The sequence below is a fragment of the Necator americanus genome, chromosome IV (assembly GCF_031761385.1).
Source record: "Necator americanus strain Aroian chromosome IV, whole genome shotgun sequence".
NCBI lineage: Eukaryota > Metazoa > Nematoda > Chromadorea > Rhabditida > Ancylostomatidae > Necator > Necator americanus.
In genome coordinates, this window is record NC_087374.1 from 23,205,262 (window position 1) to 23,225,861 (window position 20,600).

Genomic DNA, 20,600 nt, shown 5'->3' on the forward strand with positions numbered 1-20,600 from the left:
GGCGGGGTACAGCGGAAGGACAATAAAGTTTAATGGCCCTGGCTGGAGTTGCACGGGTTCGTTGCAGTCAAGCGGCAATTTGCAACGTGAAACTACAAAAACTCGTAAAATGTATGACTATCGACAGTTTGTCACGTTCTTTCTCTTCCTTTTCTTAACCGTTTTATCGTAAACGCCAGAGAATAGAAAAAAGAAACAAAGAATAAGAATAAAGAGAGTATCAACAAAAAGAAATTCAAATTCAGCAGATGCATTCTTAACATTCGGCCTAAGATACATGTATGTCCCATAGAATAAGTGGTATTTCGGCGTTAAAAATCGATGGATATGTTTCGAAGGCCAATTTCAACTAATCCAGAGGTCAATATCGAGGATACATAGGAGTCGAAAAATATCTTCGCTGACTTTGGTGATGATTTCTATGTTGTAGATCTATTACTCTAACAAAATGCAAAAGTACAGTAGTGAAGAGTTTTAGGTTGGTGTCCAATATATGGGTAGCTGGTTCCATATTGCTGATTCACTTTATCGCCACTAGTTATTACTTCTGTCTGGTTCTCATTTGATCTAGATCACCACCCCACCAGGGCAAATCATTTGATGTAGTCCAAATAATAAAGGATAATATGGTTTTAATAAATTCACTTCGGATGCATCAATCGACTTCAACTCTGGGTCGTTTGACTTTTTATTGAGGAAATACAATAACTCGTGGAAATCAGCTCAAAAGCCAAGTCAGCGTTTTGATCCCACAAAACAAGAGATCTCGACCCGCAGTAATGAAGGCCTTGGCTAGCCCTAGGCGATGCTATCTATCCATCGGATGCTATCGCAGCTCAACTTCTTACTGTTGAACTACTTCTACCTCTAATTAAATTCACTCTAGACAAAACAGAAGGCATGAGACATATTCAAGAAAGAGAAAGAAGATATTGCAATCGTAGACAGACGCTTAATAAATTCAGAGACAGACACAGAGTCACGTATTCAGCTATGTTTTGTCGTGGTGGAGCGGGTATAGCACAGTCGGCAAGAGGTTCCGCTGTGACAGCACGATCGATCGGTGGTTCGAAACCGATCTAGTGCTAACCATGCCTTTCGTCCCTGCGGAGGTCGATACATTCATACCAGAGGAGGAGAGTAGAAGCACTGATTTGGTACATCGACTAGCCCCGCAGCAGGCTAGACAAGCGTTTGTAATTCTTATACGCTTCTGAATTGGAGTGAACGCGTTGGCGCATTCCGAGCGGATTCAGCGGCGGAACATCAGGCACTTTATCCTTTGTCCGTTATTATCGTAATGGCATATTCTTGCTTCTCTCATATTAATGTTGGCTATTGCTAAGCAATGCTTCTCCTGTTAAGAATATGTCACAGGGCAATCAAGAACTCTGGAGGGATTTTGTTCGCGATATTGCTCAGTGCTCGCACATTACAGATAGATTATCCTACCGCACTTAAGCTCTAACTGGTACCGCAGACAAAGTTCTTTAGACTAAAAACATTTCTTTAACAAGTACACAACACACGAATACGTGCAAAGGCACCTACGTCGAAAAAACCATTCAACCTAACTTAACAAATAAGTACTTAACAAATAAGGATCCATAATTTGCCTAGAAGGAAACCCAATAAGTGGTTATTAGTGAATTTACAGAGAACTACATAGAGTTGCGTATGGCCAGCACTTGCCAGCTGAATAATCTGGAAGAAATGGCCCCTTTTGCCAATAAAACTGAAGGCAAACGCTGAAGAGAAACAAAGACAGTTTTTCCAAGCTCGTTAGCTTTGAGATTATACATGCAGGTATTCAGAACATTATCTATGCCTTTAAAAAATCCGAGGTTTCAGATCCAAGTGGCAAACACTACAGGAAAAAAAGAAGGGAAAAAGTGAGCCTGAGTATAGTAGAGAATGAAAGGGTTGTATTGAATGGAGAGGAAAATAAAATGGAAATGAAAAGAAAAGAATGAATGAGAGGAGGGAAGGTACTTCGTCCCAAAATGAACGAATAACTGTTTGATAGCAAGAATTTTGGTTTTGGAAAAAACAACAGGTGTTGGGCGGTCGGTAAAAGTTTTCGCTGTGTCTGCACTATCGGAGGTTCGAATCCGACCCAGTGCCAACCAAGCCTGTCATGCCTTCGGGTAGATAACGTGGCATTAGAATTGGTCTGGGAGGATAAAAACACTGACTCGACACGTATTAACACGCTACCCCGAAAGTCACTGCGTAGGCCAGTTATACGTTCGTAAACCTCAAACTATTCCAAATCGAAGTGAACGTGGGCACATCCTAAGCGGATTGGTTAAGCGCCAGCCCGCCACACTTTATCCTTCGGTAAGTATTTTGTCATAATTTTCCTAACTCACGATTGTGATCTAATATAACAGGGAGCATATTTCGCATCGAAAATTGCCGCTAACAACAGGTAAAAGTGGATCTAAATGCATATTCCTGAAAAAAGAGAGCGGAATCGCCCAGTAGCAGGAAGTTTTTAACTCATAAACTATCCCATTCTTTTGCATACAAAACAGATAGTCACGAAATTAGGAAAAACCAGCGAAGGTATGTTCTAAAATTTGGAAAAAAAGGTGGTAAATGGTAGACAACATGTTGTGCAAAGTACAAGTACGTTCAAAAATTTCTTTCGTCTGACTCGAAAAAATATCGTGAACAAATAAAACATTCAAAGAGAAATGAGTGGAGAAGGTTAAGAACATTCGCAAGCCGATCGCTCGTTAAAAAAACTCTTACAACCTTCCCGATCAGTAATTGACGCGGGAAAAAATCTCGTGAAACTTTCAATTAGATTCTCAAAAAAGAAAGAAATCGCATGATTTGGCAGTGGGCTCTCGCAAAGAAGCGCGTTCGTCGTAGAAAGATAGAAGACGTCGGCTTGGAGATTGTAATTGATGTTGATTGGCATAATTTCGTGACTGAGACTCAGCACATAGCCGCCTACTAGCTGCGATTCGTCGAACACTACTACTCACTTTTTTCCTGCTAAAAACGGCTGTTAGAATTTTATCGACCAGGAAATATTAATAAAGACGGAGATCTCTACATATGAATATCACAACGAAAACTGGAGAATAAATAACCTTTGCCATCAGAAAACATTAAAAATATGGATTACTGTACGATCACTTTTTTAGTCGAAGAGTTGCACAAAAACTACGAAGGTGTGGTATTGGGAATATCCAAAGTGTCTACAATGGACGAAATTTCAAACAGAGAATATAAGAGAAATACATAAAGAGAGATTTTTTTCTTAAAAAACGCTAACACCCCACGAATCAAAATGACTTATTGCGTCGTAAAAAAAGAGAACGGCAGAAAATATGTAAACAATGCCAAAAACAAAAGCGATAATCACAACGACAACAATTCAACTTTAAGTAAAGTTAGAGAGGTAATGGGAAATCTTGTGGTCTTGGATTCACAGATAACATGAAAATTCCCGTGTTTGATTCAATAACGTTGGCAATATCGTGTTTCATTCATAGTAACGGTAATGTTCTTTGATCTACATTATTGATTATTGATTGGCAGGAGTGGTCCTAAACACTTCGGTCTCACCTACTTGTATTACATAAATTATTTTCTTTTAACAACAATTTCAATCCACCTCTAACAGCTTTCGCTGAACTGAGCGAGTTTTGATTAGGATTCCTAATTGTTCTCGTGCAGCTGCTTTTTTATGTGACCAACGTTGGGAAATAACTCGCAATCCAAACAAAGCGTGGACATCACGCTTGTGCTCGGCAACTGGCACAATAATAACATAGAATCAGCAGGATGTCGTATTATCACCCTGATAGTTCTTTGCGATCGTCCAGAAACGGGACGAGCAAAGATGACATCACCATGTAGATCATTTCTTTTAGTTGTCCAATTTTCGGGAAATGAGTCTCATTTTTTACGGATCGAAAACAATTGAATTTCCATAATTAAAAGTAGGTTTTCAAGAGAGCTATTTTTGATTCCAATTGATATTTCGTTGTTCTAATTCATGCGAAAGTACATATAGTCAAAAAGCCTATCGATTTCTCTTTCATTCACAGGAAACACCGAACAGAACATAAAATCAAACAAAACTAGAGTTTTCCGAAAAAAAAAACTCTACTAACAATCGAAAAATCTCAGAAGAATATCAGCACAGAAAAAAATTTGGAAGATAATGTTCTCATGTTCTCTAATTCATAGGATTAGGTTTTCTAAAATTATCTGCTACCAACCGCATCGGTAATGCTACTGGGAAGTGTTCGAAAAAACCAAATCTAAAGAAACTGATCTTTTGATTCTTGTTGAAGTCATTTTTCTAGCGTAGGTGAATACTCGGAAAGTGATGACTGCTAAATTTGTGAGGTCAAATTAAAGCGAACTAACACCACTCCAACACTATCGACATGCAGCACGCCTCCTTTTCTCCTACTAGTGAATTGCCCTGCTTCGTTTCGACTCTCGATGCGAGTTTTGTTGTCCAACAGGAACATTCGAGAATCAGAAAAGTGGAATTTTAATCGACAGAATTCCGCTGCTCATTCGACTAATTGGTAGAATCAAGTACTAGTGCATTTGATAGTAGAGTACAATCAGGGTCAAGCTTGGTGATCGGACGCGACCTCTCCAATCGACCCCCTTCCTCCCTCCCTCTCACCCTACAACGCTGCTGCAACAGTTCTCCGCTGCTATCTATTCCACATGTTGGAGATTTCGCGTGTTTCGAAAACGCAAAATCGAAAACTGGCTGAGGGTAACAAATGGCAAATCCGAAACTAGATAGCTGAAAGGAGCGAAGAAACGCCCAGTTAAGCACTAAGTTACTTTGTAGTACTTTTTACTGCACTAAGTTACTTTGTAGTTACTTTTACTTTGTAGTTTGGCGGCAGGACCATTTTGTAGCACACATCGTCCTCTATAAAAAGCTTCTAAAAGTGTTTCCCTAGATTCTCCTATCACGAAGTTGTTGCAATCTCCCAGAGCTAACAATGACCTCAGAATCCGAGCTTTTTTGGTCATTAAATTCCATTAAATCCACGTTTATACTGCTGGAAACTACTTATGATTGAATTCTTCATCTTTCAGGAGTCCTTTTAAGCAACTATCTCTTTTGCAAAAGTTTGCGTCAGCGAGGTGTTGAACCTGCATGGTGCTACTGTCACATTGTCAACACGTTATACACCTGAAACTTAATATAATATTTTGTGATTATGTACTTATTCAATATTACTTAATGTAGCATTTTGTACCCCGTATGTACCCCGTATGTATTAGGTTGTTCGGAAAGAAATGCGCGTTTGAGTTAAAAAAATTTTTATTATAAAAACGAAATTAAACAAGATTAATTCAAAAGATAATCTCCATTACTATCAATGACTTGTCGCCAACGTTTATGCAAAGAATGGATTCCTCTTTCGAGTAACTCGGCCGGCTGCGACTCAAAGTAGTTGGACACCCAGAGTTGGACTTCTTCGCGAATTGTGAACTTTCTCTCGGCCAGGGAGTGCTGCATCGACCGGAACAGATGGTGTTCGGATGGTGCCAGGTCTGGGCTGTATGGCGGATGAGGCAGGACTTCCCAGCCCAATTCCTCAATTTTTTCCAAAGTGATTTTCGCGACTTGCGGACGAGCGTTGTCGTAGAGGAATTTTGTCGACGTCGCTTCGACAGCTGGACGACGCAGTGCTTGATCCACGCGGTTCTGTTGATCTTTGTAGATGTCTGCCGTAACTGTTTGACCCGAATCCAGAACTTCAAAGTACACCAAACCTTTGCTGTTCCACCAAACAAAGAGCATCACCTTTCTGCCGTGTATATCCGGTTTCGGAGTCGGTTTTGGAGTGTCACCGGCTTCTAACCACTGTCTTTTTCGCGTTGCGTTGTCGAAGCAGATCCATTTCTCATCTGATGTAACAACAGAATCGAAGAAACCGCTGTTCTTGGAGCGACGAAGAAGAATTCCGGCCATTGCCACTCGTGCTGCCTTGTTTGCGTCGCTCAGCTGGTGCGGCACCCATTTTCCGCACCTGTTCGTCTTGCCAATTGCCAGCAAATGTTCATGGATGGTAGAATTTGAGCAGCCAAAATGTGTTGCCAGTTCTCGAGTGGTTTGGCGTGGATCCAATTCAATGACGGACTTCAACACTTGGTCATCGACGACTTGAGGCCGACTTCCATGTTCTTCGCCCTCCAAGCTTTCATTACCGTTTTTGAAACGCTGGAACCATCGTCGACACTGGCTTTCTGACAGGGCTTCTTCGCCGAATACCTCAGATAGGGCACAATGAGATTCAGCAGCCGATTTGCCTTGCTTGAAGTCGTACCACATGCAAGCTCGCATTCGAAATTTTTGGTCAAGCATTTCCTAAACTTTTTTTCTTTAAAAAAACAAAGTAGACATAGAAAAAAATATATCAAAAGATGCACAATAAAAATCTCTTTTTAATAGACAAAAACTGATTTAAAAAATCTTCTATAGTAGAAGAGAAATAAATGGACAAATTCAACGCGCATTTCTTTCCGAAAAACCTAATATAATCTATGTATGTGTATGTAAGGTCTTGCCCTGGTTATCATGCGATCCTCCGATTCACTAAAGCACATAGCACACTTCCTTACGACCCCCTTTCCTTGTGATCCCTGAACACGGGAAAAAATCCTGGGAAAATCCTTGCACACGACCCTGGGGATAATTCTGATCTTATTTTCTACTTCATAAGATTCCTGTTCGACCAACTTTAAATGAATACCGAGATTCCAACTCAGAGCGGTAGGAAATATGAGAGCACAAGCGCTGGACTATTCAATGGAAAAACTCAGCGAAGGCAACGAAATGTCATGCATTCGGCAAGGTTTCCACCTACGGTCACTACCGGATATCATTTATTCAGCTTTTGTTTAAGTGCAGTCTTATTATTTTAGTGCTGAGTGTGCACTGCCTCGCGGATAGATTAGAACGAAAAATTCACCTTTCAAACTGCTGTTTTTCATTTCGAATGCGACTCTTCAGAACTCAACAGTCAATCTTACAGTTGACGTCATTTGCTGCTTCTTACATCGTCCAGTCCAATTTCTAAGCTTCTCTGACATTTGCTTCTATAGATTTATCAGTGCACTGTGCTGTAGGTCACTCTCTTTTCCTGCCTGCCAAGAGCTACATAGAGCAGCGAGCCGCATCGCGGTGGTAAGCTCGTGAAATCGGCTATCTCTGTGACCTCAACTGTGAATCCAATGACACTGTACGATGGTATGATATATTGGAGTCAAGCGGATCTTCCATATATCATATATCCATATATCATCCAATAAATTTGTCCTAGTGAACGGACGGAAAAGAGGTTAAATACGATCGAACAGTCGATTTGGAACCACCACCACATTCTTCTTCCAATCCATGCTACATTATTCGCTTGATTTCCGCCCGCAAACTCGGTACAAAGCGGCACTTCGTCTTGGGATAAAGTAGTCCCTAAGAAGAATACTATATCCGGTTCTGATGTGGTTGAACATCAGAACCAATAACATCAGGTAATAGTTTTTGCCGGGACACCAGCACATCCATTCCCCGTTTGCCCGTTTATCTGCCCGAGCACATTTATCCAGGTGGGTGGGTCATGTAGAGTAGGGTCCTTATCCTCTACGAAAAAAATGTAGCATCAAAGATAAAAGACCAAAGTTCAGCTAAAACATATTCAGCGGTCAAAAGAGAGGAAATTTCACGGAAAGAAGAAGAGCTTTTTTTAATCAGTGAGAGGACGATAGCAACTCGTTGGAAGGCAAATGACTCATCCGTAGAGTTCTTGGGACAAATCAGAGAGTGAGCAGTGCTTGCTACTAAGCGGCTTAGATGAGAATACGAGCATAGCGCATACGTGAACTGCCAGATGACGATTACGGCGATGCTCGATTGAGTGAAGCTGGCCAGATTAATTGAATTCGCAATTGGACCATTCAGAAAACAACACTCTCATCTTTATAGGCTACGTTCATCCAGTTTGCAGAGACGAACCTACATCATAGGATACACAAAGATAGAATTTGCAGCTATTTTCCATTCCTTTCACGGAAAGCGGAATTTGAAATTTATAGAATTTGACGTGAACTAAGTCCTCATACGTTTAAAGAGATAAAGATCTCTTGATAAACAAAGTTTTTAAACAAAAGCACAGCAACGCTGAAGAGAAGTTGTGACTTCTTTGCTTTAAGAGAGTGGGATTCATTACTTTTCATTCTTCTTTTTGTGATCCACAATTTCCTTTCCATCTTAATTAATGAATACTGAGCTTGTCTGGAGGTTTCTTTCTCATTCTTTTTCCTATTTTTTGATATCTTCGGGTGTTTCCGTCTTCCTTATGCAATGACTCGTGGTGTAAAATTTCCAAGGATAAGTCTTCAGACCTCTATCCGTACGAGAATCCCCTATGCCACCTCCTCCTCATCATCTCATTGATCTCACAAGGTGAGCTAGGAAATGTTAACAGAAACGATGAAGATCTCTGCTTCTGATTGCGGGGAGCGATGTTTTTACCCTCATCTTAACCTACAAAGAGGATTTCAACTTTTTTAAGGACCTACCTAATTCTTCTAAAATTTTTGGATATTACAATTTATAGGACCACAAAAACACAGGTTGTACTTTGTATCTGACCTTAAAATGAGATAGTATTCTGCTCTTAAATCAGGTTCGGACTTTGAGTTAAACATGTCAAGGAAATGTTGATTTATAAACACCTCTAAATTTCCATTCTTTTTTCATGCGTGCATTTCTTTCAAAACATCTGAAAAAAAATTCAACGTTAATTAGTTATTGATGGGAAAGAGATTTTAAAAATGCCAGAATTACAAGCCGCAAGCCGAAATAATTGCACTAAGATGATTATACCTCTAAAAAGGGACTGAAAAACTAAGACGACATCAGATAGAGTTTGAATTTAGCTTTTCACCAACAGGAGCTGCGGTACTGAGGGAATCGCATTTTTTTTTATTATTTACTCAAATCTGAAAGTACTGATGCTTGAAATCTTTTGATTTCATTCATTTTTTCGATCGTGCAAGTTAAGAACGTATGAGGAAGAATGATATTAGTGCTTTCAACGTCCAATCTTCCTCTAAATCCACCAAGAAATTACAATTCTGCCTAGCACATCTTTCAATTCCTTCGAAATTTCAAGGATTTTCTGGCCTTTCACTTCGGTTTCGGTGTTCAGCAGCACCTCTAATAAAATATTGAAGTGGCATGGTATATATGTATTTGCGGACAGAGGAATGTGAAGAGGAATCCAACAAATTTTTTCGCACGTTCCTCTGTCCTAATATTCTCTAGGATCAGGGAGAAGAAAGACAAACGGCTCATCTTATTTTTGTTCTAATTCCAACGTTTCAGCTAGAAATAAAGAATCTTCATGTGGAACCCACAACGGAACCTAAAAACATCGTGCATCGATGGTGTCACGGGTAATTTCAGATATTGGGCTGATGGGAGAAACGAGGGTTGGAAGCTTTTTCTCTGCTTTTCAACGATCGAAGGATCATCTATGCCTTAGTTGTGGATTCGTTACGAGTAATCTGTGTTGTGTTAGAAGATTATGAAGTAGGGCCCATTCATGTATTTATTTACTGGTGCACAACTTCCGGGCAGGAGACAAAAGTAAGAAGTCGAAAGAGACAAATTAAGGCCAGTCAAGCAAAGATTATTGGCGTAGTGATGATGGATGATGAGCTTTTTCGATGAACCACTGAAGCCATTCACCTTCCATCTCAGCATGAAATGTCATAGTGAAAAATGGCATCACATGCGAAAAACCTTGCGTACATATGAGAACGAAGAGTTCTTTTTTCTTCCCAGATAATGTGTCTGCCTATTTATTTTTTCAGTCGAATGTAGTCTCTTTTTACTTCATCTGTTGCTCTTTTCTAGCGATTTCTTCATCAACATGCTTCTGTTCAGTTCAGTCTGTTAGTTCTTCATCATTCTCACACTTTCTCATCACCTCCTTTTCACTTCGGATCACTTTCTCATTTCATTTCTGTTGATCACTAGTTAACAAAAGTTGAAATATTCCGCTCTGGTTATTTTAGTCCCCTTTAAACAAAATCATAAGGAAACCCTACTAGAGCATTATAATCCTCCTTTCGAGAAGTAAGTAAGTATGCTCATGGCCATGTTTGCTTAACAACTTAAACCTGAATCTCATTAAGACTTTCTCTTGGATGAATGGCAAGGAAACATTAAGTAGCGAGAAATGCAACGTCAACGAGAGGAGGGACAAAAACTTAGAATACGTAGTATGTATTTGAGCTTTGAGCAATCTCATGGCTACAAATAGTCCCACATGAAAGGCCGAGTAAATTACACTTCAATTCTATCTCAGCTCTTACATGACGCTACTGCGTACGAAAAAGGAACTACTGAAATTAATGGAAATCGTATGAGGAACTAGCGGTGAGAAAATAAAAAGAGCTCTCGTACTGTATCTTTCACTGCCAGAGCGCCTAGCAGGAACAAACTAGATTTGAAGAGCTTCTTGACCTAGCTAAGAAAGCGAAAATTGTTTATTCGACTGTTAAACTACTACTACAACTAAGCAAGTGCGAATTTGTAAGAAGGCGTTCAATATTCTATTTGATCGCATTGCCCACGAATAGACATCCAGGACTAAACTACGAGTTAACAATTCTTTTCAGTTATGTACCTCGTATTAGAGATGATCGATAATCCTAGTTCCCAGAATTAATCTGCAAATTTAAATGATTGGCGGAAATGTGTCACAAAAACTCTTTGAAGAGGGACTAAATACCCTCCGTTTTGAGAGGGTCTGTGTATGCAAGTTCCGGCGGCGTTAACAAAACGACTCGCATCACGAAGCAAAAACTGCAAAGCGCAAAGGTTAAGCAGTTCGATGAAATCATTTCTGCACAGCAATTACCTTCGTAAACGAGATTGTAATTCCCAGGAAGGTCGACGAAAAGCATAGATGGGAGACAGATGAAAGCGCATGTGGCCCGACAAATCACCTCGCCAAGGAAATTTTCAGGACGGACGAGGGGGTGTGGAAAAAAGGAGCAAAGAGCTGCAAGAAAAGTGATCTCTGATCATGTCTGTTATAGCCACCGAATCTTTTCAAAGCAAAACTATTTCTAATAAGGAGAGATGGCTCTTTCAGCCAAAAGAAAAAATATGTGATAATCATTACTTCCTTTTTTCTTAACTCTGAATCCCTCGAATGTTTGTACGTATGACTGACTATGCATATACATTCAGAAATTGTAGAATATATGAATGAAAGAGTAGCGAATCTCACGTTGCTGAACGATTTAAAATATCCTAAAAGCAAAAGAGAATAAGGTCAATAAGGCCTCGATCTCTCTAGTTTATTTGTAGATTTCAGGTTAAAAATAGAGTTTAATTTACCAAGTTGAAAAATCAAATGCCCAATTATTAGAAGTTTAGGGATCGTGCTAGAGAAGAAACTTTAATGAAGTATCAACCACACACAAGCGTACTAAGCAGTACAGCTCTGGATGTGTTCAGTGGCAGAGAAGCGAGAATTAGTCAAAACACAAGGCAAAAGTGAAGATGTACGGAGTCGTCGAAGAGAATCTTATTGCTTCCACATTACAGCGCACGCTCGTGCACTACACATCTTTGCAGTATGGAGGAAGTTTGTCAACAAAACAATATAAAACTATACAAGAAATGGTTCGATCCAAAAGAGTAGCCCTGAATTTCGCACCATTTTCGGGAAAAAATGCTATGCATATTCAAGAGAACGGATAATACCCATGGAAAATACATTGGAGATGTGTTTCGAACCATTAGTCCTACAATTGCAGAACTGAGAACTATAATTTCACATGGAACTTAAAATCGACTTTCACGAACAATACAGCTACTGTTGAAAGAAAATAGTAAATAATAGCATAGGTTCCTTGATTGCAAGATGTTGGAATACACACATGTCAGCATTTAGCTACTTTCAGAAGAACAGCTGAAATTACATACTGTGTTCCTGAAAAGTTATCCAGATGCTTCTCAGTTGTTCTTCTGAGAATTTTGGACGTTTCTGTGATGGGAAGCTAAGCTCATTATTTTTGCTGGCGTAGTAATTCCTATCTAACCTAAATCTTTACAGAGAAATGTGCATATTCCAGAATCACCTGGAAATACCCTGCAACAAAAGAGCTGGCCGCGGCACACCAATCAATCTACCATCGGAAGAATCTTACTGCTCACAGATATCATGGACATTATTGCATAAACGGCATTCTACCGCTGAAAAAAATTTATCTTCAAATATGCTCCGAATATTAATTTAACGCCATTTAACTTCGCACAAACACATTATTTTTTCGGAAAAAAGTCTCTTAGATTCATTTTCTTAGATTTTCTGGATGTAGGCAACGAATGGAAGCGTAAGGAAGTTCAACGCTTGAGGTCTGCCTTACGAAGCCGTCACGAAGAGTGAAAGGAGTTGAAAATTGAAGAAGAAGTAAACTGACTGAAGAGATACTCAAGAAATTCAAGTGGATGCATGTAGGAGGAAGAGAGCGTGCAAAGTGAGAGGAAGTGGAGCAGCGAACTATGAGCATTTAAAAATTCTTCTCGACAGAATTAGAGCAGTTGTTTCCCGAAAAATTCCAGTATATTCTTTGAAAATTGAGAATTACAAGAAAAAACCGAAAAATCCAACTAAAAGTGAAATTTGGCAGAATGAAGTGCGACTTTAGCATACCAGCACAATCTTAGAATGCTGTCCATAAATTACTTAGATGTGGCGTCTACGAAAATCAAATGGACAAGAAGTAGAATAAACGAGTTAGAAAAGTCTGAAGACGTGGCTGCAGTGGTTGTCCTGAAGATGCTAATGCAAAAGAAGAAAAAACTGTTGGTGCTATGAGATCGCATAACAAATGTAATATTCCATTGCAAAAGTTCGCCATTTAATTGATGTTTTCCAAGTGTACATACTAATCCTCGTGAAGCCTCCCCTCTGTCTGTGTTTATGGAAACAATGGCTGCATAGCAAGTAGTTTCCGTCTAACCAAATATGTCTGGACCTCTTTATGAGCAAAAAAAAACAGCTAAGATATCACCAATGTCAACAAAATTCGCACCACACATGAGATGGAACCCATTGATTTTCTGTGTAGTATAATTTTAGAACCGATAAGAAACACCTAAATATGAAGTTTGAAGAACGCTCAAAATCTCCCACATGACTTGCCATTCGAATCTCAGGGAAACTTCGGGAAAATGCAATATATGAACGCATAATTCACTTCGTTACGAGATAGAAAACACAAATCAGAAAGCTCTTTGGATTGTTAAGGAGTTCATAGCGACTGAAATACAATGTGACTTTTCCCTTCAGTGTAGTTACCTCTAAGACAATTAACTTAAGTGTTCTTGAATCAAGCAATTTTGAACTCCATGTTTAGTTGTCACTGGAGCACAAAATCTAGAAGAAGGAGAACAACTACCACTGTATAAATTGATACAACACATTTCGCTCCCTTTGATCTCCGAACTGGCCGACGATCAAACGATCAGTGCTTTCCCCTTTTGCTGGAAACACGAAGAGCATCGAAATATTTCTTGAAGGACTTCTCTTGAAACATCTGACGATGGGATCGGCCATGTTCTGGTAGTGCGCTTAATATCGCATGGAACCTAGTCGCTCAAGGCTCTGGTTCAACGAACCGGTCCTTGGTCTTTGTTGCGCATCACGTGGTCGGGCTACCTTATTTTACTTTTCTTAACAAACGCTGAAATTCTCTAATCTCCGATAGTTGACGAAGAAAAGGATTTCGAATCCTTTCTTTAACTTGCGTAAGGCGGGATACTTCCAGCATCACTCTTTCAATCAACAATCTGTGGGTTTAATTAGGCTCACTGTTTCTTCCTGCTTGCGAAGTGCTCAGGTTTCTGAAACATAGATGAAATCAAGTAGTCAGTGATGAAGGGTGGAGAGCCGGGAGCCCCTGGTCTTCTTCGTTACATCCCCGATGGTCTTGTGAGTTCCCCATGCCGCTCGTTCCCTCTTGCCCAGCTCGGGGGTGAAGTCGTTTTTCATGTTCATTTCCCAACACAGCTAAACATAGCTGGTGCATTCGGATACGTCCATTCAGTTGAGCGTAAATGGACCATCCGGGACTCATCCTTTTCGCTTGAGCATTATCTTTTTCAGATGCAGATGAAGACCGATGCATCCATATGTTTCGTCGAATTCGGTCAGCATTCATTCCTCTTGCTTCATGCTAGATATTATCAGAACGATTTCATCAAGAAAGTTCCGATGGTGTAGCTGCCAACAATCACTTCCATGCCTTCCCATTCCAACTTTCCCACTGCGTTCTTGAGACTGTCCGTGTATATTTTAGAGAAATTGTGTCAGTCTGCCGACCCCTCTCTTCACGCCGACAATTATATTCCTGAAGAATGGCGAAATTTTCGTATAACTTTCGTACTGTACAATTCTCGAAGTGCCTTTATGTACTGAGTAGAGACCCCTTGGTTGCCCAAGGCTTCCACGACTGCCTTCGCCTCAACTGAGTCGAAAGCCTTCTTCAAGTTGATGAAGGTGAGACAGAGTGGCATCTTGCACTCTCGTGATACCTCGATGGATTTCGAAACTGTGTGAATGTGGCCAATCGTGCTGAATCTTTTTTGAAACCCTGCTTGCTCGCATGACTGCCCTTCATCCAAGACTTTTTCAATCCCATTAAGGATCACTCTTGTAGAAGCATTGACGGGAGATTCCTCAGATGTTATGACCCTATTCTGCCGGGACCGAGTGCCCCACAATTTTTAACCTACATGATAGCATGTTGTGCTTCGCATGGGGAAACGAACTTCTGGAATGGCATGTCCATCTTCCCTTAGATGTTGAGGAGGCAAATGGACATTGCAGTCGAAAAGATTAGAGTAGAACTAGTAGATGATTTTCTCTTCACCTTCTCAATGCAGTGGTTGTGCCCTTTGGGTACTTTGTCTTGCGACTGGCGAAGTCTAAATTTTAAAAAAGTTGAATATACAGAATTTTGAAACACGAGAATGTTGTCTTAAAGATGGGTCCACGTTTCTCGTTATTGTTGTTCCTACTATTCTTGTTAAAACAAAAAGCGACTCCTCTGCTATTAAGACAAACACGACCACCTAAGGCAACCGACAGCATTCGCCACAGGCAACGAAAAGAACATATAGCGATTCATTGTCATGGTTCCTTGTACATCCTTCTAGGTGTATTTATTCTGTAAACGTTTTTTTTTCCTATTTAATAAAGTTAGTAGGCAAAGATTCAATTCCACTTATAATAAAAGAATGAGACAAACAATGTTTACATGAAAAGATCTAAAGATTTACAAAATTTAAGTTGCAATGGAGATTATCCATAGCTCAGCGCAATATTTTATTTATGTTTTAAAGACATAAAGATCGAATTGGTGCATTCAGGTCGGCATATTTCAAAACAGAAGCTTGGAGAGAACAATTGTGGCCACTGCAGGAAGTGCTACCAATATCGACGAAGAATTGCAGAGATCATAGCTGCAGCAACAAATCGTATCGCCATCTTCTTCATCGGTGACGCACTCATCTTTCTTGAATTTAAAAAAATGTTACTGTTACTGGAAAATTGTCGTGTTCTACATATTAACATTAAGTTGTTACACAATTTCTCTTCCATCATTTTAACATTTTTGTTTTTTATTCAAAACAAAGATATTTCAATCAACAATATGGTCACCAAAATAGTCAGTGACTTATCGTCCATCAATCGGATAGATTCAATCTATTTTGCTATTTTGATTCACCTATTTTGATAAATTTAAATAACTCTAGATTAAAAAAGGCGACGATTATGGCGAGAATCTTGTGGAGCGACCCAACAGATTCCACTGAAAAGTTCAGAAATGAGAAAGTGTAGGAGCATTGTGCATACCTTACAAAAGTTTTGAAGATCGCATGCATGTACAGTTGGCACGGGAATATCTGCTTTTCCCTGTACCCTGTAAATAACGAAAACTAATAACGAAAAGTTGTAGATCTGCTCAAATCTCTTCCTACTGGACCGAAATAAGGAGAGAGAAATTTCCTATAGTAATTCAGGTTTTTTCCTATTATTCAAACAGCCTTCGGCCGTACTAGTAGCCGTACCACGGCTTATTCAAAATTCACCGGATTCTGTGAATGTTGCTTACAGATACATGTGAAGTAATGAGACAATGCAAAATTTAGGATTTCCCTTACTTACATTGGTGTTGGATAGAAATCCCACTTCTAGAGTTATTCGTTTTGAGATCATTTCCGAAATTTCCGAAAATTTCTATGTACATGTCAGTAAAGATGAGGATTACAACTCCAACAGGAAATAATGACTTCTTCAGCCTCTTGGAACTCTTGGAAACCTTTTGGAAAGAACTCTAATCATTTGTATCTTAGCAGATCATAGACGCTACGACGATAAGTAACTCGTTTTTCATGATACTGAGTTTTATACTATCCGGGGAAAAATGACCTGCACCTGAATCAATCTGAGAATGTAGCACTTACGTAACGCAGAATTTTGCAGCACAATTTGTTGTGTTTTTTATATTTCCTTTACTGTCAGCGAAACCTAGAAATAGTTGTATTGAATGGTAAGTAATCAATATGAATGGTCAGGATTTCAACTTCTGAGCCAGTTCTCTACGTAAATTCATAGAACATCGAAGAAATGAAAATTATTTATGGGTGTGGCTACAATATTAAAACTTTCTCACCGTAATAGCATGTTATAGCAGTGGTAAGACCAATGAGAGCAAGAAGAACAGCGAGAAGTCGCAACGAGGTCATCCTTACACTTGGATGTACTTCAACAGTCCTTGTGCATTTATCATACGAAGGCAAACAGAAGTTTTTTTCCTTGTTTACTGTGACTATTCACGCCACAAGAGGTCGTTCAAACGATAAGGAGAGCTCCTTGTCTGACTAAGTACAACTACGAAATTTTCTCGGTGTTTGTTTTTCGTAAATTTGTTAAATACTCGACTTTGAAGCCTGAAACCTGATATTCAATCATTGCACTTAGTATGTTTTGGGAAAATTTATGAGTGCTCCAGGAACATAAAATGGCCAAACGTTTGGAGCACTGGTTACGACACATTTACTCTAAAGACATAAAATTATTATCTGAGAAAGAATCAAAAAAACTAAACTGTAACAACATCACAGTTAACCGGTTACACAGTTGGCTTTGGAGTGTAAAGCATTAGTATGAGGAGAGTAGTGCACTGATATAATATACTGCATATATATTGTGGGGTAAGGCGGGTGTTGCGTAGTAACTTAGAGGTCCGCTGCGGTCGCACGGTCGATGGTTCGGAACCGCCCTAGAATTTGTCGACCCTGGAAGAATGAAACCAAGCCTTTCGTCCCTCCGTGGTCGATAAATTGGTACCAGACATGTTCGAGAAGATAAAAAAAATACTGACTTGACACATCGGCTGGCCCTCGCAAGTCATTGCTTAGGTCAGCTTGTTGAGTATGTGTCAAGTCAGTTTATTCAGTTTTCAGTATTTTTTTTATCTTCTCGAACATGTCTGGTACCAGTTCCGAAACCCCAACGATTACGAATTACAGTAAAAACGCGTTGGCGCATCCCAAGTGGATTGATGCGCCGGCGACTTTACGAGTTTTTGTGTGTGATACAATTGATGTCAATACAGATAGATCAGGAGAGTCCCGCGGAATTTTTGCTCATTTCCGCCGTCTGATCGAAGCTAGCGTGGGTGCCACCTCATGCGCAATCGCTTGCGCGTTTGCACCAGGCCACACTTAGTCTTTTATACTTCGTCTCTGCTTGTTATAAGAAAACAAAAATGTGGGAAATAATAATATTTGAAGAAGTTTCTCCGAATTCTCGCCTTTCGCTTTTATATATGTTCCGAAACGAGCGAATGTAGAATCGACAGCGCACCGCACGTAATTCTGGTCTCGTAGGCCTTCCGATGTTGGTAATGTAGACAGCCCATGGTGACTTTCCTGCTTCTCGCCTTTCTTCTTGGTAACCCCAACGGAAGAATCGGATGTTTGCTACTCTGCTGTCTCCCAGTAGTCAAGCATTTGAGAATCAAATGTTAGAGCGTTTTGGAATTCCGCAGTCATTTTTGTTGCAAGTGTAGGCTCGTATGTTTGGTATGAGATTATTTTGAAATTATTTTGCTTCGATGGGGTGATAGATCCCACCAGCCCACTTCTTGGTATATGATATGTTTGTGTCTGATCTTTCAGTTTATCTCAATAAAATCAAAAATTTTTCTGTGATGATAATTAATGCTCCGACCATAAACTGCAGAGAGTTCACTTTTCACTTCTGCCAGTTCTGCTTTCAACCTATAGAATTCCAGTCGTTCTGACCGGCTACTGAACCTTCTCGATATTGGAGATTTTCTGATTGAAATAATAAACATCATCCATGCAACACTTTTTGGAAATCTGGAACGCCTTCCTGTATTTTATTCCCCCTTCGGATTGGTATCAACCGAAAAGAGGTTCAAGCGATAAGACCGCGAAACCCGAGAGCTTCTTAAAACGATGTTCTGGATGCTCTGACTTGCGATGATGCAGTTCTCTGCTCTGGATCTAATGCTTGAGCACTCTGACAGGCCTATGAAATTGGTAGTTTACAAATCTAGCAATCAAAATCGAGAATATTTCGCAATCGTACCTAGTCGCAGCTGAAAATCCGCTTATCAATTCGGTCGTTTGGGACATGAGTAATCGGAGAGAGGAGAAGAAAACGTTCTGTTTGCAAATTTGTCATATGGTAAACACTTATGGAACTATTGGAGAAGTACATTCACGCCTGATAATGTTTTCATTTCGACCTTTGCGGTCTTCTTTGCTTTCATTGATTTAAAAACTCCTATAAAATGCCATCTCGATAGGAAAACTTTTCTTGCTGTTGAAGCGCGTACACATCAGTCATATCTCAGTTCCCTCTATGTCCACGATGAGAACCAATCCAGCTGTTGAAATCCAGATCTCGGTGATCATTCATAGCACTTCTAGGTGTAGTTAAAGATGACTGAAAGCATCTTAAACATTACCGAAATTGAAGGAAATTTCTGTATCACGTGAGCGTTACATTTGAATTCACATCTGCACCCAAATGCAAACCATTTCAATCTTCTTCTCGCAAAAAATCACAGAGCATAAAAGGCACCTGGGGAACGGTCAAGAGGTACCCGTATGATGTGACATTGGATAGAAGGATCTACTTCTTCTCTTTTATTCCCAATAATATGCTTAGTTTACTTTATCCGTACATCTGAATTCGCTGCGGCAATTCGTTTTTCACTCCCCCTCCCTTCAAAATTCGCACTATCCACCGCTTCGTCGCGGCGCAAACGTCGCGCGCGGCGTTGATCAGGGAACAATAGGGTGGCGGGGTGTAGGTGATCTCAGGCGGTCGTGGAGGATGTATACCTGGTGGAGCGCCAGCCGTAATTACGCGGAGGAGCGCGGTGCTGAAGGGAGGACAGGAGCGGTCAGCCGGTTTTCACGGGTACCTCTTGTCCCGCACCCAATGCACCTGATTTGACCGGATGGTAGCTTGTTATCAAGCCGGTCAGATAATCTGCCTTCATGCTGGCCTGGTGGATTATTGAGAGGACCGAGGATTCGTGAATTACACACATATCTTCAGGGATATTGAATAATTGATAGCTAAGTGAATGATAAAAGTTTTTGGAAATTCAAACTGAAGCACAGTCTTTCAATGAAGCATTCACGTTAAATCTTTAAGAATGCCATTTCACTGTTTATGCAATGTTATCTTGTCCTTGTTTACGAACCAATATTTATGGGAACGAACGCGTTAATTTGAAGAACAAGACGAGTCGGAATGACTAGTGAGAAGTTTTCGTAAAATCCAGAATTTCGGTCTTAAGAACAACATTTGAGTTAGAGATTAGGAATTGAAATGCTACAGCAGCTTCTCTCTTTCTCCATATATGTTCTAATTGACCGAAGATTAGATAAAAGATAGAAGGCGCGCTTGGTCTTGAGATTTTCGTCCTACAGTTACAGAGTGAATTCCAAGGGCAACCCAACTATTCCAACTCTTCACGGATGCGATGTGAAATAGTTGTGCAAGGTATGCGTCAGGATGATGTTTCCCTCCTTTTCTGTTTTTTTTTTGTCCAATCCTCTTTCTAAGTGTTCTCCAACAAGATTTTTGTTCATTCAAGGAAGATGGTGTCATTGAAGAAAACAGCATTATGGTAATATGCTGCAGTCATGACCTCTGCAACTCTTCTGAGATGTTCTTTCTCCCTAGGCTATAATTGTTTTCTCTAAGCTCCTCATTGATTTGAATTGATATTAATCAATCAGATATTTATAATTTATGAATTAGGAAGGGATGTGGAAAAGTCATTTTAACGATGTTCTTTGGTAGAAATAAAACGTTGTGGTGAGCTGTTAAAAATCCTCACTGAGCCTACTTTTTCTGTAATCACAACAATTTTAACCATTTTGTGTAATCACAACAATGGCATTTTATTATGACATTTTATTTGAGTAACTTATCATTTTAGTGAGCACATTTTCTGTC

The 20,600-nt window shown here is 39.9% G+C and overlaps 2 protein-coding genes across 2 annotated transcripts; both read right to left on the minus strand.

Moving 5' to 3' along the window:
* Positions 1-5,347: 5,347 nt before the first annotated feature.
* On the minus strand, positions 5,348-6,367 carry RB195_002430 (uncharacterized protein; the record flags this gene model as incomplete). Its single annotated transcript, XM_064199688.1, has 1 exon — positions 5,348-6,367. The coding sequence occupies one exon, from the start codon at positions 6,365-6,367 to the stop codon at positions 5,348-5,350; it is 1,020 nt and encodes a 339-aa protein (XP_064055569.1).
* A 9,101-nt stretch (positions 6,368-15,468) lies between these two features.
* RB195_002431 (uncharacterized protein) lies at positions 15,469-16,837 on the minus strand (the record flags this gene model as incomplete). Its single annotated transcript, XM_064199689.1, has 4 exons — positions 15,469-15,603; positions 15,945-16,011; positions 16,556-16,619; positions 16,765-16,837. 4 exons carry the CDS (start codon positions 16,835-16,837, stop codon positions 15,469-15,471), a joined length of 339 nt encoding a protein of 112 aa, XP_064055570.1.
* Positions 16,838-20,600: the final 3,763 nt, after the last annotated feature.